The sequence below is a fragment of the Podarcis filfolensis genome (assembly GCF_964270895.1).
Source record: "Podarcis filfolensis genome assembly, chromosome: 12".
Lineage (NCBI taxonomy): Eukaryota > Metazoa > Chordata > Lepidosauria > Squamata > Lacertidae > Podarcis > Podarcis filfolensis.
In genome coordinates this window covers 33,928,871-33,954,472 of record NC_139614.1, presented here as the reverse complement: position 1 = coordinate 33,954,472, position 25,602 = coordinate 33,928,871, and the positions used below count along the sequence as shown (strand labels likewise).

Sequence of the window (25,602 nt, the reverse complement as noted above, 5' to 3'; positions counted from 1 at the left end):
CCACACCACCTAGGCAGGGCAGCTGAAATTTGGCCTTTTGACAATTGCGAAAGGGAAAACAATGTAGAAGACAGTTTTGGTTCAGCATTGCTTACGGTCCATTCCTGACATATACTGTCATATGGATGGGAGACGATGCTACACTGAAGCAGAGTATTTCACAGGCACCCCTCCTGGATCACCCTGTCCTTTCCCAGGTCTAGACGGCTTCCCTTTGTTATTTCTTTGGCCCCAAAACGTTTGGAAACCACCGATGTTGCCGAGACTAAAATTCAGTGAAAGTTGCTTAGCTGGCTTCTTGTTACTAAAATAAAAGCAAAGAATTAGCTCTCAGCTTTGGGGAACAATGACACATTTCTCAAAAGCACATGCCCCTTCAAATGAGAGTGTGGTTTGTGTAAGGCCCGCCTTCCAGTGCAAAGGTCAGGGATTAGTGTACTCATAAATCCTCTCCGCTGATGAGAGATAACATAACTTAAGGAGGCCTGCTCAGAACAGCAGCTGCAATGGCAGAAAGTAGCCCTAACATAATGGGGTGGGGGTGAGCAAGCTTATGCTGCCGGAAATTCCAAAGAATATAAACACTTTGCACTGGTGAGATGAGAATGCTGGCCTCACTGAAAATGTTATAACACAATGAGCCCCTGAATCTGTTGGTTGTGGAGCAGAGAAGGGAGATCTTCCTTCGAAACAAAGGAGAGTTTCCCAGGTGTGGAATGGAAGGTGGGCAATGAAGTCTCAGAACTGGAGTTTTGCCAAAGCTGAAACCAAGATATGATATGATAACAAAATAGGAAATGCTGTGTGTTCTGAATTACGTTCCCATCGTCTAAAATGCATCCAAAAGTAGGGAGTATTGTATTTGTTTTTGATCAGAAGTATACAGTGGTAACCACAGAGCCTAGGACTTGCCGATCAGAAGGTCGGCGGTTTGAATCCCCGTGATGGGGTGAGCTCTCGTTGTTCGGTCCCTGCTCCTGCCAACCTAGCAGTTCGAAAGCACGTCAAAGTGCAAGTAGATAAATAGGTACCGCTCTGGCGGGAAGGTAAATGGCATTTCCGTGCACTGCTCTGGTTCACCAGAAGCGGCTTAGTCATGCTGGCCACATGACCCGGAAGCTGTACGCCGGCTTCCTCGGCCAATAAAGCAAGATGAGTGCTGCAACCCCAGAGTCAGCCACGACTGGACCTAATGGTCAGGGGTCCCTTTACCTTTTTATACAGTGGTAACTAGGGTTACAAATGCTTCAGGTTACAAATGCTTCACATTACAGACTCCGCTAAACCTGAAATATTACCTCAGGTTAAGAACTTTGCTTCAGGATGAGAACAGAAATCGTGTGGTGGCAGTGGGAGGCCCCATTAGCTAAAGTGGTACCTCAGGTTAAGAACAGTTTCAGGTTAAGAACGGACCTCCAGAACGAATTAAGTTCTTAACCAGAGGTACCACTGTACTTTCAGAAGAATAGAAACTGAGGTCTCTTCTTCTCCCACGCCCTTTTAAAGTTACCAAGTAAACTTCATCATGAGCCTGTTGTGATTCTAATTGTCATGAAAGCAAGATTTCCATGTGGATTCAGCCAAAAACTGTGTTTGGATCATATTGTTAGGATAATTCAGATGCTGTGCCAGTTCATTCCTCAGCCACTCAACAAGTCTGTGAGCTGCTGGTGCCAAACTATGGAGCAGCTTTTGAGAATGAAACTCTTGCAGTCCAATCCTATACATGTCTGAGCAGAAAAGAGCCCCACTGAGTTCAGTGGAATTTACTCCAAGGAAAGTGTGTATAGGAATTTACTCCAAGGAAAGTGTGTATATCTGTTACCTTCTAGATATTCCTGGACTCCAACTCCCATCAGACCCAGCCAGCATGTCCAATGGTCAGGGTTTGTGAGAGTTGTAGTACAACAATATTTGGAGGACTGCAGGATCTCCATCACAGGTGGATGAGGTTCCGGATTTTTCCTCTATAAGCCATAAGGATTTACCTGGATGCTCAGGAGGAAGGGTGGGAAATAAATTAAATAAATAACCAAAATGTTCGTTTCAGTTTCTGAATGAAATTGGGAAGTATATCATACAGTACATCCCTGAAAAGAATCTTGTTTCAAGAAACATTGGAAGCTTTAGAACAGGGCTGAGGAAACTGGCCCTCCAGATGTAGTTGGACTACAACTCCCATCAACCTTGACCATTGGCCATGTGGGGCTGATGGGAGTTGGAGTCTAGCAACATCTGGAGGGCTCCAGGCTGGCAAAGGCTGATGTACACTATGTGTGTTGATTGAAAGAAAGATGGCTATAGACTTGGTTTGCATGATCAAATCCTGGATTAATCATCCAGGCATACATTTCCTTCTCTCCTAACCCCCTTTGCACAAGGTGGAAAAACAAACTAAGAAGCTGTAGTTAACCATAGCTTCTTGTTAGGTGCTAATTTAGAACTATGGTTTATGGTATCCAAACAAGCCAGGATTCATAAGGCAAACATTAGTTCAAGTGGGGAAATAAACCAGGAAACCTCTGTGAACCATAGCTTCCCACTCTGTGCACACCAGGAAACTCTTGTTAACAACTTCCAAACAAGCCTGGACGTAAGCCATGATTTACATGGAACTCATGCATAGCCTGGCTTGTTATGAAGCCACAATTTGTGCAAATGCAGCTATTATGGGGAACATGGTATAGCACATGTATATACTATTTCTATAACATGAGAAGGGAGATCAGACTGATAACTCAGACTAATCAAAACATTATTTGAAAACCTCTGTATTTCTTTTTTTGTTCCAGAGGAAAAATGACCACTACTCTCTTTCCGTCAATGTGTCATTTGAAGTGAAGAAGATGCCGTACAAAGTTCAGCCAACAAAACTCCCTGAAGGAAGCATAGCAGTGAGTAGCACAGAAAACAAATAACACACTGATGCAAAACACGTGCATTGTTTGGTCATCCTGGTTGCTACTGTATGAAATATTTATAGATGGGAAATCCAAGATAAGTCCTTCCTGTGTTTCTTGTACAGGTCCATCCTTTGAGAACTATTTAAAGGTTATTTGTGTGAGAGAGTTTAAAATAAACTGTAACGTTTGCTATGCAGCTGAGTTTCTGAAATAATGATGCTCAGAAGGGGGAATGGGTTAATTTAGACAGAACTCAGTCCATGCAGTTAGAGAATGGGAACCTGCAGTGATTGTCTGTAGGGCTAGGGCAAGGATGGCGAACCTGCAGCCCTCCAGGTGTCGCTGGACTGCAACTCCCACCATCCCTGACCCTTGGCCATGGTGGCTGGGCCTGATGGGAGCTGCAGTCCAACAGAAAGTGAAGGGGCACAGGTCCGCCAGCCCTACAGCAGGGAGGCCAAGCAACTGTGGCTGTCTGCTGCCATTTACCACAAGATTAGGCCCTTTGGAAATGGTAAGATTACTCCAGAATGGCAGAGTTGTGCTTGTAGTCCTAGTCTTCTACGATTGATTTATGTGTTCATGCTAAATACGGTTTGACCCATCTTTACTCAGTTATAATGAGGTAGAGGTCTCATTTCCTGTTTCTGATTGGAGAAGGAATCAGCCGGGGGGGTGGGGGGGTGAGCAGGAAGCCAACCTCAGCTCTTCCTAGTTTCATGCCTCCCAACCTGCTAACTTTATGCATTGTTGTTTCCTCATGGGCTCTCTTGTGCTTTCTATATAAGACGCAGGACTCTGATATAGTTCTTGCACCGCACACAAATAAACGTATTTCATATAATATATATTTCATATATATTCATATATTAAACATATGACTTAGACCTATGTGAAATATTCAGGGTACAGTGGTACCTCGGGTTACATACGCTTCAGGTTACATATGCTTCAGGTTACACACTCCGCTAACCTAGAAATAGTGCTTCAGGTTAAGAACTTTGCTTCAGGATGAGAACAGAAATTGTGCTCCAGCGGCGCAGCGGCAGCAGGAGGCCCCATTAGCTAAAGTGGTGTTTCAGGTTAAGAACAGTTTCAGGTTAAGAATGGACCTCCGGAACGAATTAAGTACTTAACCTGAGGTACCACTGTATTTTCATTTTCCTTCAGTTATTAAGCGGTTACAGAAAAATATTACTGTATAAGTCTTTTTTCTATAAGAAAAGAAAAGCGATTAAGAAGAAATAAAAGTGATTGTGCACACTGAACAAGAATGGTTTCCCCCATACAGCAGGATTAGCACCATAATGAGAAAAGTATATGCAGATGGGGAGGAGTTCAGCCAATAGACAGGAATTTTTGACTAGCTCATGACTGGCTTCTCTCTTTGATGCCTACTGTACTGGGATGATTTACCTTTAGGCTCAAAAGGAGAACGTTTTGATCCTTAATATTCATTGCTCATCCAAAGAGGTTCAAAGATACCACAATCAAAGATAAATCCCGGCTCTTTCTGCTTCCCCGCACCCACCCACCTTGCATGTGTTTTGTAGCAGAAACACATGTTACTCAAAACGGCTGCTATGTACTGTCTCCCAGCTGTTCAATTGCGCTCTGCCACAGGTGATCGCCTGCTGTTCTCAACAGGTCTCTGATGATATATTGAATAATCAGATAAGAATTTTTACAGTACTACTTGAGAATGAAGCGTATTATTCCATAGAGCTGATTTACTGCCAGATGCCCAAAACAGCAACTGTAAACTCTTGAAAAATGATAGTGCTTTTATGTCCTCCTAAATCTGGCCATTGGCAGCGGAGGTTTGCCAACCCTGTAGCTTGATGTGCTGTAGGCAGAAGTTCTTTTGAAGTTTCTCTTAGCAATACTTTCCCCCCTGAAGTCAGTCAGTCCTGGATTCAGTGTTTGTCTAGGATTTATTTGGAAGGCCAAGAGTCGAAGTAAGTACAAAATTTGGAAATTCATTAACACTTCAACGTTATCATTCAGAATGATGATCCTATCAGTGTGAAGTTTTGCTACTTACACTGTTTTTACAAAATCAAGGTTCAGAAATTGCCTTGAATTTGGCAATTCATTAAAGCTTCAACATTATTGTCATTCAGATTGATAATCACCATCATATTTGTTTGAAGTTTTTCTACTTATAACGTGCTTACAGAATCATGGTTAAGAACTCGCCTTCACTTTGGCAATTCATTAAAGCTTCAACATTATCATCATCCAGAATGATGACCATATATACTTGATATTTATTTATTTATTTATTTATTTTTGCTATTTACACTGTGCTTACAGAACTGAGTATTGGTGATGGCCATGACAAGGTTGTTATCCTGAAATACATGAACAAGAAGCTCCAGTGTTTCCGTCAACCAACCTTTCTATCTTGTGTCATTCACAAGGCACCACTTATCTGCAGAAAAATACTACGCTGTAGAGAAAACAGCCCTGCTATTGTTTGTATGACCCCTTGGTGAATGAAAATGAGTCAGGAGCCAAGAACTCCTGATCTTGTCAGGGGTTGTTGACTCCCTTTCAACTCACTTCAACCTAGACCACCCCTTGCGACATAAAATCAGAAGCTGACATTAATTAATTCAGGGCCTGTTGTCCCAGGATAAAAGTGTAATAAGATTCTTCCTAAATCATACCAGAGGCCCAACTTGTCCAACATTTTCCCCCCAACACTGGTCCTCCAGATGTTTCTGGGAAGCTCCCAAACAGGGCAGAAAGGCAATTTCCTTCCCCTGTAGTCTCCAGGAAGGTATTCCAAGGTATATTGTCTGTGGACTTGGAAGTTCAGTTAGCTGTCATATCTCTGCATGTTTCTGTCTCATGCATGAATGTGTTCATTGCATGCATTATGGATTACACACGGTTATGTGCCAGAAGAGACCTGCTTTGTCAGACCAATCTAGTCCTGCATCCTGTTCCCCTTAGTGGCCAGCCCCTTGTCTGTGACAGTGATAGGGAACTTCTGGCCCTCCAGGCATTGAACTGCATCTCCCATCATCCCTGACCATTGGACATGGACTCTGGAGGGACAAGGTTCGCCACCAATGGTCTATGGAAAAACCCAAACAGGAAATCAGGGCCATAGCCCTCTACCACTGTTGTTCCCCAGTGGCTGGTACAAATGAACATAGAGAGCTGCTTCAGACTGAGTCAGACCAGTGGTCCATCTAGCTCAGTATTGTCCACACTGACTGGCAGAGATTCTCTGGGGTTTCAGGTAGGAAGTCTTTCCCAGCACTACCTGAAGATGCTAAAGACTGAATTTGGGACCTCCTGCATACAAAGCAGAGTTTTCAATATAATCAGACTAGATGTAAGTAATTGCCATTTGGGGAAGAAGATAGAGGATGGTCTTGAAATACTATCATCATAGTCAACCGAAAGCAAAGTCCAAAGTAAAATATTTCATTTCCTCTGATTTTTAGTAGGATTTTAAAAACGCAGTTAACTTTCTATGGATTGTGCCCTTCATATATTATCTTGAACAAATTCTTAGACAGTGGAGAAAGGGGGGAGAAATGTACTTGAATCATGTAACTGGTATCTCCTGGTGTGCTATTGGCATAGTGTGTGAACACTTGAACCCTAGCCAGGTTTAAATCCTCTGGTTAGAATTCAGTACCAGGCCTACCTCAGAACAGACTCGTTGAAATGGATGAACACGACTAAGTTAAATCCATTCATTTCAATAGGTCTTCTCTAAGTAAAAGTTAAATTCTATTCCACCATCTCTCTGATGGGATGCTTCTTCAGAATCAGTGTTCAGGCACATTTCTTTTAAACATGCTTGCTCTCCCTGCAAAGTATACTTCTACAAGGGAGTTATAATATGCAAACACATATGTCAATATTAATTCTGAGTCTAAACTCAGGGGAGCTTTTATCTACTACTTTGGGCCCTTTTTCAAAACAGAAAAAAATGGCAAATGTTTGCCTGAGAGGAACATGCAGAACAATTAAAGAGTAATTTGTTATCTTTCAACCCCTCTAAGCAGAAATGATTAAAGATCAGAGAAAGGGGCTATTATACACACAAGCACCAGTCGCACTACAAGAATAGCTCATTTACTGTAAGCCTAAAGCTACTGTAATTCTGTGATAGATAAGTCAAAGTTTGGTCATTCAGATGCCATTTACCAAAAAAGATAATCGGTGAGGATTTGAGAAGTGTATTGAAGCTGCAAAGTTTGTTCTACAGTGGCTATCTGTATATATATTTGAGCTGCATAGCACGTAGCCCAGGCATCCCCAAACTCAGCTTTCCAGCTGTTTGGGGACTACAACTCCCATCATCCCTAGCTAACAGGACCAGTGGTCAGGGATGATGGGAGTTGTAGTCCCAAAACAGCTGGAGGGCCGAGTTTGGGGGTGCCTGGCTTAGCCCCTGCAGGAAGCGACAGAAGGCCGCTAAAAGTACAGTCATACCTCGGGTTGAAATAGTTGAAGAGCGTGTTACTTCCAGGTTTTGCCGCTCGCACATGTGCAGACGCTCAAAATGACGTCACGCGCATGCGCGAAAGCGGTGAATCACGACCCGCGCATGCGCAGTCACACAGACTCGGGTTGCGTTCACTTCAGGATGCGAACGGGGCTCCAGAATGGATCCCGTTCGCATCCAGAGGTACCACTGTAATGCTGTTAAAACTAGCCTTCATCTATGCATCACCTGGAGCAGTGTGGTTGCAGCCAGAAATATATATACACAGTCTTCCAAGTGTGGTTGCACCACAGATTTACCTAATGGCATTATGATATTGGCAGTTTTGTTTCTGATTCCTTTCCTAATGATCGTTAACATGAAATCTGCCTTTTTCACAGCCGTACACACATTGGGTTGACGTCTTCATTGAGCTATCTACTATTGACACCAAAGTCTCATTCCTAGTCCTTCACCACCAGTTCAGAGTAGACAATATTAGATGAGCTGGACAATAGTCTGATCCATTTCAAAGCAGCTTCTAGCTCCCATGCAACTGATATTGTGGAAAACATGTGCCCTCTTCAGAATAACCCTTCTTGCCTCGATAGAGAAATGTTCTCCTAAGCATAAGGAGCTCTTTGGCCATGTGAGGCAGGCAGTCTGTGTCACAAGGGCTCTGCCAGAAACACCATATGATGTGCATTAAAAGCTCCACAGCTGCATCACTGACCACCTTGGATAAAAGGATGGGCAAAGGAATATCAGTTGAGCAACTTCATTCCTATCTCTCAGAGTTTCTCTGTCCTTTGCATTGCCTCCCACCCTCCGCAATAAAAAAAGTTGTTAAAAGAGATAAAGCATTTCTGAACTGGCATTAGGCTCACAGCCTTGTCTTAAACCTAAAACCACATGAGAAAATAGTGGAGCCATCCAAGTTGAAGAACGAACACCTACATGAAGTCATAAATAAAATGCTCTTTGGGAATAGCGGGTTGGCCAGTTGGCAGACGCTTCTGTCTCTTTGCCCATAGTTCAATGCAACCATCTTTCTACCAATGCCAGTAGTTTTCCAGTCATAAAGACATATGTGCTAAGTGAAAAGGGGTTTTAACACATTTCTCCAGATTGGTGTACAACACCAATAGAGGTGGGGAAAGACCATAGATCAGTGCTAGAGTAAATGCTTGGCATTCAGGTGAACCCAGGTTCACTCACCAGTTTCTGTAGGTAGGGTTGGGAAAGATTCCTGTCTTAAACCCTGGGGGGACTCTGCAGGTCAGTGCTGACAGGACTGGACTAGAGTGACCACTGGTCTGACTCGGTTTAAAGACATCAGTATAAAGTTCTGCACTTAAGCAGGAAGAACCAGCTGCACCAATATAAGATGGGGGACACCTGGATGGCCATGTGAAAAGGATCTAGGGGTCTTAGTGGACCAAAACTTAACATGAGTCAACAGTGTGATGCAGCAGCAAAAAAAAACCCCTAATGCTATTCTAGACTGCATCAACGGAAGTATAGTGTCCCGATCAAGGGAAGTAATAGTACTGCTCTATTCTGCCTTGGTCAGACACACCTGGAATACGGTGTCCAGTTCTGGGCACCACAAGAAGGATGTAGGCAAGCTGGAGTGTGTGCAGAGGAGGGCAACCAAGATGATCAAGGGACTGGAAACCAGCCTTTTGAGGAACGGTTGAAGGAGCTGGGTTTGTTAGCCTGGAAAAGAGGAGATATGATAGGCATTTTCAAATATCTCAAGGGCTGTCACAAGCTACAAGAAATGAGATTCCGACTAAACATCAGGAAGAACTTGTTGACAGTAACAGCTGTTTAACAGTGGAACAGATTCCTTTGAGAGTTTGTAGAGTCTCCTTCATTCAAGGTTTTTAAGCAGAGGTTGTGTGGCCATTTGCCATGGATGCTTTAGGTGAGATTCCTGCATTGCAGGGGGTTGGACTAGATGACCCTTGGGGTCCTTTCTAACTCTACAATTCTTTGATTCTATGATAAGGCAGCTTCCTATGTTTCTACTGCCGTACTCCATGCAATGTGCACAGGTCAGTGACTTTGCTGGTATATGGCGTGGCTCCTCACTTCCTGTGTTTACTTGTGACAAGGATTATTAGACAAAGCACAAAATAGTTTAGCTGGTATAGGTTATTTCCTAATTGCCCTTTATCTAACCAGACCCCAGGGTGGTTTATACAGTCCATAAAGTGCAGCACCTCATAAAATACAGCATGAAAATCTAAAACCAACATTAAAACATTATACATAGCAGAAGGCTTCAAGCGTCTCCATAGCGTCTATGTTGACATGGTTCCCATTATCACTTCTTCTAAAGAAGAAGTCAGCAGCAAGGAGGACAACTGTTGGGATTGCCCCTTTCTTTAATACATATTTTAAACCCAAATATGCCTGGCCGCCATCTTGCCTTACAAGATGAAATCTGATTTTCTCATGCAAAATAAGGTCATTTTATCAGAACAGCTTCTCTCTCTCCTTTAAGAAAGTATCCCCAGTCTTCAAGGTAGTGGAGAAAAACCTGAACATGTGCATGTTCTGAAAACTGCAGAAAACTGCAGAAAATCATGAAGGCCAGGAAGCCCCAAGTTACGTAAGAGAAACGCATGGGAAGTCCAGGTGCAAAAATCTTTTCTCATTCATAAAGATCACTGCATGGGTGGCCTTAGACACAATGGCCTAACCCACCTTGCAGAGCTCTGGTTCAGAACAATAAAATGCCTTGTGGCTCACAACATTCTGTAGAAATGCCACACAGACCATCACAATAAAAATAATTATTCTACTCTAGGTGGTACGTGAAATGACCATTAATCCCCTCAGGAGAAATTCAATTCAGATTGCATTGAGAGCCAAATCTTCCTGATTCACATTTTCCAAAACAATATATGAACCAAAACAAAGGTATCCTTTGAGATTTACACTTCTCTGAATTTTGCAATGCAGCTCATCAGCCATTTAACGTGTATGAAGATGCATATACTACAGTAAAGGGTGCATAAAAATGCATATACTGTATAAGTGAGAATAATGTACAAAAAAGCATCGTATTGGGGGGAATTATTTGCACAAATGTGTATATTAGGTAAAATTGCAGGCGCGGGTTGCAAACTCTGTGGGTTGTGAACGTGCATCCCGCATGGATCACGTTCGCAACCCGAGCATCCATTGTATCTCTAAACTATAGCCTTTCCAGGGTGGCTTACATTTCATACCAAATATACAGTTTTATCAGTTCCAAAAAAATGAAAACATTCAATTAAGTTTATAATAAAACAATCAGTTTAAATAAACCCAATGGAGTCACCAACAAAAGCTTTGACAGCAATATATACAATAAAACATTTCCGTTAACAGCCAGTGAAAACAGATGGCTTTAAAAAAAAAAAAAAAGCTTTCTTTAAAATCTGGAGCCAACCATATTTCCCTGAATGGTTTAGAGAAAGTTGATAGAAGGTTTCTCTCTGTGTGTGTTAGAATACTAGAACTTGAGGTCATCCAGAGAGTCGATTGTGAGAAGATTCAGGACAGACAAAGGGTTCTTCATATAGCACAGAGTTAAAACTATGGAAGCCACTATCACAATATGCAGTAATGGCCATCAATCTAGGTGGTTTTAAAAGGGGATTGGATAAAGTCATGGAAACTGAAGTTATTGATGGCTTCAAGGCATGGTGACTATATTCTCTCTTGTAGAAGGTGCCTCTTCACCTCAATTTGTGCTCTGCTTGTGTATTTGTAAATAAAGCAAGCATGACAACGACCTTTTAGGTCAGTGGAGGGGGGGCCTGTTTAGGGAAGTTTTTAATGTTTGATGTTTTATTCTGTTTTTAATCTGTTGGGAGCCACTCAGAGTGGCTGGGGAAACCCAGCCAGATGGGCGGGGGTATAAATAATAAATTATTATTATATTATTGCAAATGAGGCCCACCAGGCTTCCTCGTTTGGCCTGACAGACCATTTTGGCTAAGCCATGTCTGCCTGTCCTGCACCTGGCATCATAAATGACATGGGGGGGGTCAGTACAGCTAAGTCTGGGCTGAGAAGGGATTTGCTGCACCTGGTTGCTACGGCTTCAGGCAAAACTGTGGTAGGTTAGCAGACCCACCTACTTGACCCACAAAGACTGGGAGAAATAAGGATCCGGCTCACCAGCCCAGTTCCTCATCCTTGCATCTCCACTGTTTTCTCATCCAACGGGAACTAAACCCACTAGGGCCTCCCTTGAAACTGCTTGCCACTTGAGAAATGGGGAATGGTTACATGCCTAAGAGCACTACTAAGATGTCTGGCACTGTAACAAAGAACATAAATATCTGCTGAACGAGATCTGTCCTGGAGGAGAGTAAAATCCTTGCTTCTGTTCTCTGGCCAAGTTGGTCCCAGATGTTGTAATGTCTGTAGCGTCCACATCCTGCAACCTTCCGCACTAGTTCATTTGTCTCCTTGACTGAGAGTTCTGTGTAGAGGATTGCTGCAAATGAGAGCCATTGACCTTTTCCCTCACTCATCCTGCCCTTATGTTTCCATGCCAGCTAGAGAGCATTATTGAGGAACACAAGGAAAGTCATTGAAAAATATTTATTAGCTAATTAAAATGAGCCCCTTCTACCACGACCACTGAACTTACTGACCTAGGAAGCCTCCGTAGTTAATATTCAGTGCTCAAAAGCAACTAGAAAAGTGAGCTATTTAAATTCACATTGCACCATATATTTTAGGGTTGCCATATTTCAAAAAGTGAAAATCTGGACAGAAAAGTTGAGCTTTATGCCCCCTGTTATGAGCTGACATACGTCTGGGCATTTCAGCTGCTTTTCAAAAATTCTGCCCAGATACCATTTTCAACAGACAAATCCCGGACCTATGTCAGCCCTTATAGATTTAGATGTCTTGGGGGTTGGGTATTTGACTTTCTCTGAAATGCTTACTACCTTTGACCAGTAAGTTGGGGTGCTTTATTTTCAATATTTACAATGTGCATATCACAGTTTCTGGCTGCACTTAAAAGCTCTTGTCTCTATGTAATCAGAATGCAACAGGCCCAATTGGGTAAAGCTTTGAAATTGCTGTCAGTTATGTGTCTCTCTGTATTGGCATTTAAACCTACGGTATCTAGGTCTTTGATCAGGAGTAATGGGGTGGTGGATCTCAAGTATTCTTCTGCTCTCAGGAAAATAGTAAACTGATGTCCCCTTTCTCATAAGGTAAAGGTAAAGGGACCCCTGACCATTAGGTCCAGTCGTGGACGACTCTGGGGTTGCTGCGCTCATCTCATCTTTATTGGCCAAGGAGCCGGCGTACAGCTTCCGGGTCATGTGGCCAGCATGACTAAGCCGCTTCTGGCGAACCAGAGCAGCGCACGGAAACGCTGTTTACCTTCCTGCCGGGGCGGTACCTATTTATCTACATGCACTTGATGTGCTTTCGAACTGCTAGGTTGGCAGGAACAGGGACCAAGCAACGGGAGCTCACCCCGTCATGGGGATTCGAACCACAACCTTCTGATTGGCAAGTCCTAGGCTCTGATGCCACCTGCTCCTCTTAAATGATCCCTGGCACTGATTTCTACCATTTGCCTTTCCATTCATCCCCAGCCTTCAGTGTGTTCAATCCTCTATTCACACCTGAAGAATAGATTTATTTTTTATTTATTTTTAGTACTGGAAAACCCAGAGAACTGTTTTGTTGGAAGCAAGAGATTGTAGAGAGTTTGGGGCATGAATCATTGTTGATAGGTGATTTTAAGTACTGTCATGAACTGCTACCCACTGCCCCATATGGTAAGCTGAGGTATGGCAATGGGGGGAAAGTGGCTGATTCAAAAAGGCTCATACTAATGAAGAGCAAATGCAGGTTCCTTTAGAGAAAGGATGAGTTGGTGGTTTTCCAAATGGGGAGACCAGGAAATGAGGAAAACAGAGTGGACAAAGCTCAAGGAGTAGCACTGACTTGGAAGCGATTTCTCAGCTTAGAAACTGCTGACTTTGCAGACCTCACCTATAGTCAGAGCTCCGTGCTCCGGAGTCCATTGCAGGTCACCAGTCTGACCGCAGGAAAGATCCACAGGCCAACATAGCAAGCATGCATTCAAAATCCCTAGTGGCACTTGCGTCTATAGTATACACACAATAGGAAGTCTGTGTTCAAATTCCAGTTAACACACCATTAATCTGAATGGGCAACATCGGAGTTCAGCAGAACCATAAACCTCAGATGGATGGAAACTGGGTATTTCATATATACATCTACCGAAAGATTGCTTTAGAATGTTGGAAAATGTGCAGGATTAGAAATATATATAATTTGACTTTGCTGGAAAGCACATAATTTTCCTCTGGAGACCCAGTAGAGCCAAACCTTAAGTATATTTCAAAAGCTTTGTAAGATCTATTTATTTGGTCCAGCTTTTGTGGTCAAGGCTAAGCCAGAATGTAGGGGAATGGTGTTAATACATTTTATATTTCTGTTGAACTTCAAGTTATTTTTATATGTGATGTGTTGTAAAAGACTTGTTACCTGCCATTTTACAAAGTGTACTAGACGGTCTTTAAAAATGACAGCAACTGCTTTTTCAAAGTGGGGGGAGGAAAGCTAATGTTACCCTTTTCATGTTATTCCTGTAATGAGAAGACTGAGTGCTTTTGTCTTAGGGGTTTTGTCCAGTGGCATATTGCCCAAGGTATGTAGCTGTGTCAGCTGACTAGAGACCACAATGTCTAATACAAATCATAGCAATGTTGACATTCGTTCTTGCTTACTCCACTGCCTATGGAGGCTCAGATTTATTTGGTTTAAGCTATAATATAAATTTAAACCTATTTAACTGTAGCAAACGTAGGTCTTGTGGTTTTCTGAGTTCAGCTGACATATAGCATTCAGGTAGATACCCAAGTACAAAATACATGTACCTGTATTTCTACATGTGTCTGCTTCAGAAGTGACTTGGCAAGCCAGGCCTCTCCAATCTGGCCCCTTCCAGGTGTTGTTGGACTCCCAGCTTCCAATGGCCAGGAATAATGGGAGATGCAGGCCATCAAAACATCAAGATGGTCGTAGGTTGGGAAAGGCTGATACGAGCATAGAACCTTAAGTGCAGAATGATGCTGACAATCCTTGATAAGTTGAGGCTCCTGTTCCCCACACAAACTACAGTTTGGAGGTGAAGCCATGGCAGTAAAACCAAATTGAGACTCGGTGTGATGTAGTGGTCAAAATGTTGATCTGCTGCTTAGCAACAATTAAAGCTTACTGGGAGGGCTCGGACAAGTCACCATCTCTCAACCTACCCCACAGGGTTGTTTACTCTTATCCTAACTGATGCCTCCAGCAAGCTTGTGAGGGGAACCGAGGTCTCCACTCTCAAGAGCCTTAACAGACTACAGTTCCAAGGATTCTTTGGGGGAAGCCATGACTGTTTAAAGTGGTATGATACTACTTTAAATGTATAGGTTTTTCTCAAAGTGGGCCTATTAAAATCAATAGGCGTGGCTAACTCATGTCCATTAATTTCATTGGGTCTACTTAGTTATATGAAACTTAGTTCTATACCACTCACTAGAACTGCAAGAACTTAAGTTTTGTGAAGTGCTGGCAGATACTGTATGCTGAGTTTTTAAAACAGCGGCCTTACGAATACACCATTAGTTTCTAATTCTGCATATATAATCACTTTCAGGTTGTATTATAACTCATCTTCATTTACCCTTTCATCTTTTTTCCCCCTTCTCATCTTCCATTTCAGACCAAAACATCTGTTATTTGGGCTACTCCAAACATTTCCTTTATAATCCCGCTGTGGGTTATAATATTAGCCATACTCCTTGGACTGCTGGTTTTGGCTATGTTGACCTTAGCATTGTGGAAGGTAGGTAATGTATTGGTGTTAAACTAGAGAAGATGATACCAAAACAAAATGGGGAGGTGGGGAGGGGGTGGAATGAGTGATCTTCTGAGCAAAATAATCATGGACATACGAGATGGGTGTGTTATTTATTTTGGATCGCTGACATGTTTGTGTTTCTGACCTTTCAAAAGAGGTGGCTTGTTTGCATTATTGAAGGCTAGTTAGAAGTGAGCAGTGAGAGATTGGCTGCGATTCCCAAGACCTATGATCTTCTTTTGCCTGGGGAATTTAGATTTCGGCAGCATGCTACAATGAAGCATCTCTAGGTTTGTTTCTCCCAAAGCACCTCAAGGAATTATCTTTTGAAACATGATCGGGCACCCCCTTCAGAGGAAAAGAAATGTTATCTTTTTAAGGCTGCAAGTGATTTTATTTTAATATTGGTAGGCTCTGTTTGATGTTTTTACTACATCGCTAAAGTCTTGGAATCACTGAGTCACTAGCAGTTTACAAGTTTTTGTTTCAGGGACTTGGAAACAATTGACTTCAAAGTACTTAAAACTATGTCTCTGATGTGTATACGTTGTTTTTAATTCCAGCTTGATGGGTGCCATTTCCCACGGTGGTCTATATCATGCCTATTACTGACCACGTTGAGTTCTGAATCCTCATCCAATGTTTTCCCAGTTACTTCCTCTTCCTCTTTCCTTCCGTCTTTCCCCCTTGGTAAGCACTGCTGAAATAGGCCTCTGTAAGAACTTTAGAAGAGCCTGATGACGCATCTAGTCTAGCATCACGTTCTCACAGTAGCCAATCAGATGCCTGTAAGAAGCCTGCAACAGCACTCTGCCTACCAGCGGTTTCCAGCAACTGATATTCAGATGCTTTACTGCCTCTGACATTGGAGGTAGAACACAGTCATCATGGCTAGTAGCCATTGATAGCCTCTTCCTCCATGAATTTGTCTCATCCTCTTTTGAAGCTATCCATCACTGCCTCCTATAGGAGCATCGCTTTACACTTGTTTACATTGAATCGCATTTGCCATTTTACTGCCCATTCACTCTGCGAATGGTCCTTTTGGAGCTCTTTGCCATTTTTTATTTTTTTTGTTTAAACAACCTAGAACCATTCAGTATCATCAGCAAACTTTGCCACCTCACTGCTCACTCCTAACTCTAGATCGTTTTTTATGAACTAGCTAAAAAGTGCAGGTCCCAGTGCCAATCCATGGTAGACATCGGTTTCTACATCTCTGCATTCAGAGAACTGCCCATTTATTCCTGCTGTCTGCTCCTTAACCAGATCTTGATCCACAATAGGGTCAAGATTCACCTCTTATTCCCGGAGTCTTTGGTGAGCTACCTTATTTAAAGATTTTTGAAAGTCCAGATACGTTGTGTCAGTCAACCAGATCACCTCTATCTATATACTTGCTGACACTCTCAAAGAACTCTAATCGTTTCATGAGACAGGACTTGTCCTTGCAGATACATGCTGGCTCTGCTTAGCAAGACTTATTCTTCTACAGGCTTGGTTATTTTACCTTTAAGAATACCATAGATACCACATACCAAAATTGCGTGTAACTAAAAGTAACTTTAGATGTTTATTCATTTTATTTGCTACATTTATATCCCACCTTTCCTCCAACACGTTCAAGGAAGGATCCCATAATTCTCCCCTTTCTTGTTTTATCCCCAAAACAATCCTGTGAGAAAATCCAGAAAGCCATCTGGTTTGGACATACTTTAACACTATGATAACACCGTATATCAAGTGCAGTAATTTAAATCAAGGCCATTTAAATGGTTACTTAAATCCCCAAGAAGAAGAAGAAAACCTTAGTAATTGATTCAAAATCACATTTCCCATTTTATTACTAATGCATTTCTTGAGCAAGAGTGCATGCTAATTGAATGCTACGAATATTAAAATATATTGGTTGGCAACTTGTCAGGGAACTGCCATCGGAGCTAGAGGAGGAGGCGAGGCTCCACAGTGATGCTGGAGAGGGGCCAAGCAGGGAGAGAGGCAGGTCTCCGGCGGGGGAAGAAAATCAGCGCAACACCAGGGATAGAGGGGGGTTGATGGGGGAAGCAGAGAGGAGGCTCCAGGACTCTTCACAGGAGACCAGCGAGGAGAGCACAGGTCCTCCGCTGCCCACACCCACCCTGCGCAGAAGACTTCCGCGCAGGGAGAGTAGGCGGCGACTTGGCGTCAAAGAACTTCTTTGCTGGAAGAGGTTCAAGAAACGCCCACTGACGGATTCTGCCAGCGACTGAACAGCCACGGAGTGGATGGCTGTCCAGACAGAAACGGTTTAACCAGGCAACCAAGCCCAGAGCGGCGGTAACTTACGCATGAGCAACCCCTAAAGCCATCACACAACTAAACAGGACTTTTATCTTGCTAAGATCATAATCCAAAGTTTCTGTCATGTAGCCCACTACATGCCTTTTGTACTACAGAGTGATGTCTGTTTAGCATGAATTTAATAGATATATTTTTTTATTATTTGTACGTGTGCAAGGACACTAAGCAAATCATTTCATGGAAGACATGGGCCATAATTCAGTAGAGTTAAGTGTGCTAGACTGTGCCCTGAACTTTTTAGAAGCAAAGCTGACAAGTATTGTGTCAAACAGTAATGAGATGAAATGTAATTATTCATGCTGCTTGGTAGATAAGAGTGATGCATATTCATAACTTGCAACAATAATAAATGCAGTACATGGTTTATTTTCTCATATTTATAATGCTTGACCTCAGAAGTCAAATCTTGTTCCCCAGGGTTTCCCGTTAACATAGAATAGCAAGTTTAATGCAGAAATGAAATTGTTTGACAGAGGGTCATACATTTAGTTTTGAACTGTTTTTTAAAAACAGCAACAACCCTGATACAATACAGTTAAAATAAACAATCTGAAACATCTGATTTAAAAGAAAATAAATATTTATCCACCTTACCACTTGTTTCATGTCCATTTCAAACTTCTTTTTCCCCTTCCATCTTTTTTTTTTAAGTTTGACTATTAAGAATATAGAAAATGCTCAGGAACTCTCACATTGACTTTTGGCTTTGAAATAAATCATGTCAGTTCCAAGGTATCAGGTTGGCAGTTCAGCAAGGAAATCCTCCATACGTGGCAGATAGGCCTGTATAAAACCTGACCAGATCCTGCCAAAGCTAGGTTTCCCCTCTGTTTCTGCAGGAAGATAGCAAAAACAGGAGCTCTGTGGAGCCCCTGGCACAGATGTTGGGTGGGCTTGTTTTCTTCTTGGAGGGTCACAAGTTGACCAAGCTTGGCACAGTAACTCAGAAGAACAGAGCAAGCGTGCTTCTTGTTCCTATTAATCCTTCCAAAGGATAATTTCAAAGACTGCCATGCAGAGATTTAATATTTAAAAAATGCATTCCATTCCTTTATATCATCTCTGTTTGAACTTAAAAGATCCCCAACGGATGGTGCAGATAATCAAATCCAGCCGCTTAGACTAGTAAGTCAAGCAGGTGAGAGGCTCTTGCCCAACACCAAACTCTTGTCATTTCGTCATCTACCCCACACTTACATCTTGCCTCCATAGTTTGAGAAGAGGTCGACTTCAGGACAGGTCAACCACAGTGCAAGTTTGTATGACATGGCAAGTGCACAGATAAGACTCGGCAGAGCACTTGCCAACTGTTCTGATCTACCCCACCAGATGATTCATGGCTCACAGCTGTGAAGGGTTGCAGACTAGAGCACGGATGCTGAACACCTGGTTTCCACCAGCACCAGCAACACTTGCTCCACGGTCACCATCACAGAACCAAAGGTTGTTCACATTGCAAAGATGAAGAACTACAGAGTTGCCATTTCCCCAGGGTATCTTTGTCCCAGGGTATCTTCCAGCAGCATTGTCAATGCATCACTGCAGCAACATCTGGAATAGCATGGGAGGCTTAGGGCGTATTCAGATAAATAGCTGAAGTTATAAATGATGCCAAGGTGGTTATAAATGATGCTAAGGTGGGTCAATTAATTTTTGCTCAGAAGGCTGTTCATTGTTGTGAAAGACACAGCTCAGTCTTCACTCAAAAGCAAGCTGTGAGAATGAATAAGATTGCAGATTTCCAAGGGGCTTATGACTTAGCAGGCTGAGTCCATATAACTATGACATTGCAGGACATTCAAGCAGCCCCTTTGCTGCTGCTTTTTTAAACAATATCACCTTGTAGTGGCTTCTCCATTTCAGTTACCACCTTGACTGTTTGTTCAAATGAATTCGCTTTTTAATTGAGTTGCTAAGGTGCAAACTCAATAGCCTTTAGTCCAGAATAGCTTGATTGAGCTCAGTGGCTGTGAGCAATTCATGCCACACCAGATTTTCCCCCTGAAACATTTCGTTTCAGTGATTGCTCCTACAGGCAGTCCAGACTGCTTTTTGGGGACCTATTCAATCTCATGCTGCACTCAGCCAATCACACAAATTTGTGGAGGCATTTAAAAACAGCTTCTGCGTGGTATAATTCTATATGCAGCCAGTAGGACAACAAGGGGTTTAATGTTTGGAATCCCTGGATATTTGGTTGTGAGATCTTTTTAAGGCTTGAAAACTTCTCAGAACCAGGTAACCAAACTGCTCTTTTTTTTAATACAGAGATGGTTGATTAAAATTTAAGGCAAAAGCACTGCCAATGCATATGTATTTCCTCTACATGTTTATACAGGTGTATGACACCAAGCCATAATGTCTGAGTCTGAGGGCAGGACCTGAAAAAGAGAGAAAAGATGGCTGCTTTGCCAACTTGTCCACACATGACTCTTTGTTTTATTCCAGTGCGGCTTCTTTGACAGAGCAAGGCCCCCTCGAGATGACATGGCTGACAGGGTGCAACTGACAAGTGACAAGACTACTGACACATAGGAAGAGGAGAGTCGTTCTGGTCAAGAGCAGAAAAGTACAACAGATTCCACTTACCAGGAACTTCCTTGCCAAGATGTGGTCGTAATTCAAACTATGCAGAGTTCTACGCATTCACTACATAAATGACCTTAGAAGGGAAGACAAGAACAATGATCACTGCCTCAAAAACATAACCAACTGATGAGCAGAGAGAGTGAGTTTTATTTAAACAAAGGATCACTTGAGTCATTCACACGTGGATGGCATTAGAAGCACTCCTGTAGTCTGGACCATGTGGTGGTGAATCGCCTGTGTTGCTGTATGGCTTAAAGACAAAATGTTCAAACTCTACTGTATCATGGCATAATGTTGTGGTGACTCCCTAAGGATAGGAATTTCTATGAAACTCTGGCTCAGGGAGACAAGCAATATTGTTGGTACTGTGAAAGTACTTCTGACAAGCAAAAGTAGCCTTCTAAAACACTTTCCATAAGCGAGGCACAATTATTTATTTTTCCATCTTTTTGTAGGCTGGGCATCCTAACCAAAATAGGCTCTGAAGTTTTATACTGATGATAACATTACTTTGCATGTAAATAGAGTGAATGTATCCTGCACATTCCATATACCAGTTATAAGAGTCGGAACGGAAGCAAAAGTATATATTATTTTATAGGATGGAGTGTATGATAAAGAATTGCAGAATCACAGGCCTGGGAAGTGACCCTGAAGATTATAGTTCAACCTGAACCCTAAGGAACATGACATAGAATCTTCCATTTATTTAATCGCCCCACACTGTGGACATAGCAGATTAAGGTTATCCACTATATCCTGATTGCCAAGCAAAGAGAAGTCTGGAGTCCCATGTTAGAGACACGGAGTGCAATCCTATACTCACATGAAAGTCTGGAACTTACTCCCAACAAAGCCTATATAGGATTGCAGCCTAACTGTAGAAAAGACAGTAGTAAATTGTGCATACTCAAGTAATACAATCCAGTTACTGCTAGTAAGGTGAACTAAGAAGGGCAATGGCTCAATGACAGAGGAGTTGCTTTGCATGCAGAAGGTCCCAGGTTTAATCCCTGACATTTGCAGTTAGAGCTGGGAGTGTCCCCTGTCTGAAAATCTGGAGAATTACTGTTTATCGCGGTAGATGATACCGGGCTCGATGGGCCAATTGTCTGACTGGGCAGCTTCCTGTCATCCTAAGCCACATACAATAAGGTAAGGCAAAGCGGAAAAAATCAGCTGGCCAACCTGATTTGGGATAAAACATCCAATGTAAATTAAATGAAATCAGTTAAGCCTTTGCTGCAAAACAAACCCCGTTCACCAAGCCTTCTTAAGGAAAGTTCAGCTTGGGCTCACTAGCGCAAGTGAACTTCCAACATTCAGCATCTGCTTCCAATTGAAACAACCACTGATGATTCAAAGTGAAGAAGATGTAAAGTGAAACAAAACCTCCCCTAATCCTAGTGTGGCACATCTGTATAACAGATTAAAAATTACCTTTATAAATGTATCCAGATCTAGTTTGAAACCAACATAAGGGTCATGTCTTTCTTTTTTGCTCCCATAGCTTTCCTAAGGAAGTTCCATACTACTGGATTTTTAGCAAACCATTTGGAGACACTTGGACTTTTAACAACCCAATCCAGCAAGTCTCTTTTTTAACATGAGAGCTGTGGTGCATGTGTAGGGAACTCCTGCACATGGAATGGTTTCCCATTAATTTCAATGGAGAGGGCTAATCTGTGTGCATTCCTTTTCATGTGTGGAAACTAGCAGGGTGCCACTGAGAGTAATTGGGACATGGCTCATGGAGGAGCACCATGTACACACCTGGTTTCTGAATTGCAATGATCTTTTTTATTATTATCCACAGTTGACTTTTGTTTTCCTGTTGTCTCTTACAAATTTATCTAGCATTAGTTCTGTTCAGACTACTTTAGGCCCAGTAATTTCAGCAGGATAATCATTGGACCTAATCCAGGAAGATTTCCAAGGTGTTCCTATAAACATGAGCTTTCATAACAGCCTCCAGTCCATAGACTTTGGAATGGCTGGACCAGGTTAGCAGGTGAACCTTGCTTAAAACTAAATGCACTGGGATAATTTTTTTAAAAAAATATCTGTATGAGGTTTTGAATTTCTTGTACCTTCTATACTCATATCCTTTGAATCCACAAGTAAAATTCTCAATGTAAATGTGCTGGAAAGTACTAAGACTGCTCACTTTCTTCCCTTCTCCCTGCCTGGCTTGCTGAATTCACGTTTAGCACCCTATGACCCAGATTCAATCATTCCCATTATCCTAGTTGTTGCCTTGCCAAAACCCAAACTACTTTTGCCAGAGACTGGGAAGAACAAACGGACAATTGGCTCCTGAACCCCTCATCCAATTAACTGTTGAGCTATGTTTTTACAGAGAACCATTCAGGGGGCAGGGATCAGTTCTTGGTTGAAACAAGGCAGGACAGTGAAGATGGGGGCTTCCTCTTGCTACAACCATTTTTACTTCCCTTATGCACTCATAAGATGCAGAGGATGACTGCCTCAGGTATCAAAACCATGCTGCAGATTTCTGCACCATTGCCAGCTTATTCACATATCCACCCTTGGGGAAAAAATGAGTTGTATCTCTTTTCTAAATGCTGAATTATTGACTTAAACCCATAGTTTATCCAGAATGGTGGCTTGGCTGAACACCTACACATCAACTACAGATGGATGAAACATCATTAGGAAATGTGGATGATATATATTTTTTTCTATGTGCAATACTTTATATTATCTATGTACCTGGTGCATGTTTACACTGGCATTTGTGATTCTCTGAAAACTTTTGAATATATTGATTAACAACCAAATAAAAAAATAACTTCCCTGCCTTACTTTCAGGCTTTGTTAGCATGTGTTTAAAATGTTTTCCTTTTAATATGGGTCCTCTGATGCCACAAGATGTATTAACACAATGGAACTGGCCCATTGCTTCCCTATTGCCATGGGAATTTTACAAGGGCTATCCTATGGATTTCTTACATAGGCTGATCCCATTCATTTCAATAGAGAAGGCAGGTCCTTTGCACATCCTACAGATCTGCTCCTCTATTTAAATGAATGGAATCAACGCAGTGCAAGAAAGCAACTGGGCATTCATTGAAGCACCCAGAGCAATTGGGATTGAAATGAACTTGTATTTGATTCAATAGGGATCAGCAATATATTAGTAACTCATTTTTCTTAAGTTCAAATCACCACATTTCTGCATCAGTTGCATTGGGGGGGGGAGTCACAAATATTTGTCAGTGATTAAGTATGCATTTTTTCCTTATTCACACATTTTTGCAAGTAATATTCCCAATTGCATTGTGCCATGTTATTTTCACAAATGTACGCAGTTTTGTTTCCAATTTGTGTACACTTTCCCCTGATATATGCAATGTAGTAGACATTTTTAATTGGGCAAACTCAATGCAAGATTCAGAGCATTTCCAGAAATGAGAGCTGCATTTCAGTTCAAACGGTGTTTTAGAAAACCTCAGTTAGGAAGATTGCACATTAAAAGGCAAACCCAAGCAAAATTTCCCTCACATCCCTAGTTCTTAGCCATTAACATTTCTTTGAATGAAGAGCAGTAATGGGAAGCTACAGAAATGGAAACAAGCACATCAGTCACGACTAGCTTGGCTGAAGTCCATTGGCTGCAGCTGCACAGTGTCACAGGAAGGCAAGTGAGAGGCGCATGAGCTGACATTGTTTACTTTCAGATCTCTAGTCCTTGGCATATTACACTCCCTCACCGAAGCATTGTAGCTTTTCTGCTGTCAAGGGCTGCAGCTTTTTAGCAGTTTCCTCAGATTTGTTGATATAAATCAGAAACTGAAAGCTCAGAAATGCTATGTCTATGTGAAGATTATGGGTATGACCAGGTCTTCATTTGAGGTTGGTTCTCAGACCAAAGTTAATATACCAGAATGCAATCCTAGAAACGTGTGTATCAGTTGACGAGGTTGCACATGTTTGAGGTTTCCTTTGTCACACGTGACTACCAAGGGTCATAACCAAGTAGGTTCTACTCAGAGAAGACCCATTGAAATTATTAGTCTTAAATTTATTACCCACCCTTCACCATCAGGTCCCAGGGCAAGTTACAACAAAATTAAAACCAGTCAAAACAGATTACAATCACTGGAATAGGGTGGGCCCTGGAAACACACATCTCAGGGATCAAAGGAGTGTGTCTTTAGCATTTGCTAAAAGCTGTACAGTGAAGAAGTCAGATGCACTTCTGTGTGTATTCCACAACTTAAGGGCAGCCAAAGAGAATGTTATCTCAGGCACCCCCACCCTCAAGTCTGACAGCGGTGGACCTACCAAGAGAGCCCCATCTGCTGATCTTAACATGCAGGAAGGTCTGTAAGGAAGGACTTGGTCTTTCAGCTGTTAGGGCCAAAGTGTCAGGCTGCTGCCAGCGACTCCCGGCCGGTTGCCCAGGGGTGGACAAAGACAAGGAAATGTTTCTTACTGTCCGCTTTTTATTCAGTATTTACAGAGAAAGGCTATAGAACCCAGCCTCTTGGATATTGGTGTTGTCCCAAGTGAATGTCCACCTCTGTCTCCCCCACTTCCTCATTCGTCAGTCTCATTGTCTCTCCTATGGATGCTGCTAAGTGCCCCCTGTCTTTGAGCTCTTTGCTCTTCTACTTTCAAGGCACGCCTGGTTCTGGGAGATGGAAGGTCTGGAATGCTTTCTAAAGACACTGTGTCCATCAGCTGTCGTCCCCCTGGTGCTTCCTCCTCCTCTTCCTCTCCCATTAGTTCCCAAGTTTTCCCCTCATCTGCCTCTGAGCTGTGACCTTCCTCAAACCCCTGTTGTAAATCTAAACCATCTTCCTCTTCCTGCTCACTGAAAGGGTCAAGCTGAGGAGGTGGTCTCCACCATTTCTCCTCTGCCCAGTCCCTGACACTTAAGTCATTAGGACGAAAGTGAGTTCCTTGAACTGAACACAGAAACAAATGAGCAGCCAAATTAATGGGTCCACTCTCAGCAGAATCAACATTGGATCCAACCTGTTGTGAATGCCAGCAGAAGGCAGTAAGCAGGGGAAGGTTAAAAGCAGTGTAGGTCAGAGGATAGTGGAGGCTGTATCTGAGTGGCACCACAGAGCACTTTGAGACTCCCTTCTTTGACTTATGCAGCCCTATACAGATCCTGTTTCACCTCTGTCAATCCAAAAATTCCTCCAAGGCTCAATATTCAGGTTTTGTTCAAATCCAATTCTCACAAAAATGGTGCCCCAACACCTCTGGAATCTGCTGAGAAGGCTATCCCACCTTGGGATCTGGATGCATACAAATGAAGGTGTATAATGCCGGAGCTAGCAAGTCATAAGCTTTACAAACTGTTTACTCATTCATTTTCTTGCAACTGCCGTTGCCAGATACACCAGCATCTGGGAACCACTATAAAGCTT

General features: G+C 42.4%; 1 protein-coding gene across 1 annotated transcript in view; it reads left to right on the top strand.

Annotated features, from left to right (window-relative positions):
* The window catches only part of ITGA8 (integrin subunit alpha 8), a 125,531-nt gene extending 102,512 nt beyond the window's left edge, over positions 1–23,019 (top strand). The window contains exons 28-30 of the mRNA XM_083578506.1: positions 2,793–2,894; positions 15,128–15,250; positions 20,054–23,019. Of these exons, the coding sequence (XP_083434632.1) occupies positions 2,793–2,894; positions 15,128–15,250; positions 20,054–20,140 (312 nt within the window). The 3' untranslated portion in view covers positions 20,141–23,019. The remainder of the gene's footprint in view (positions 1–2,792; positions 2,895–15,127; positions 15,251–20,053) is intronic.
* Positions 23,020–25,602: the final 2,583 nt, after the last annotated feature.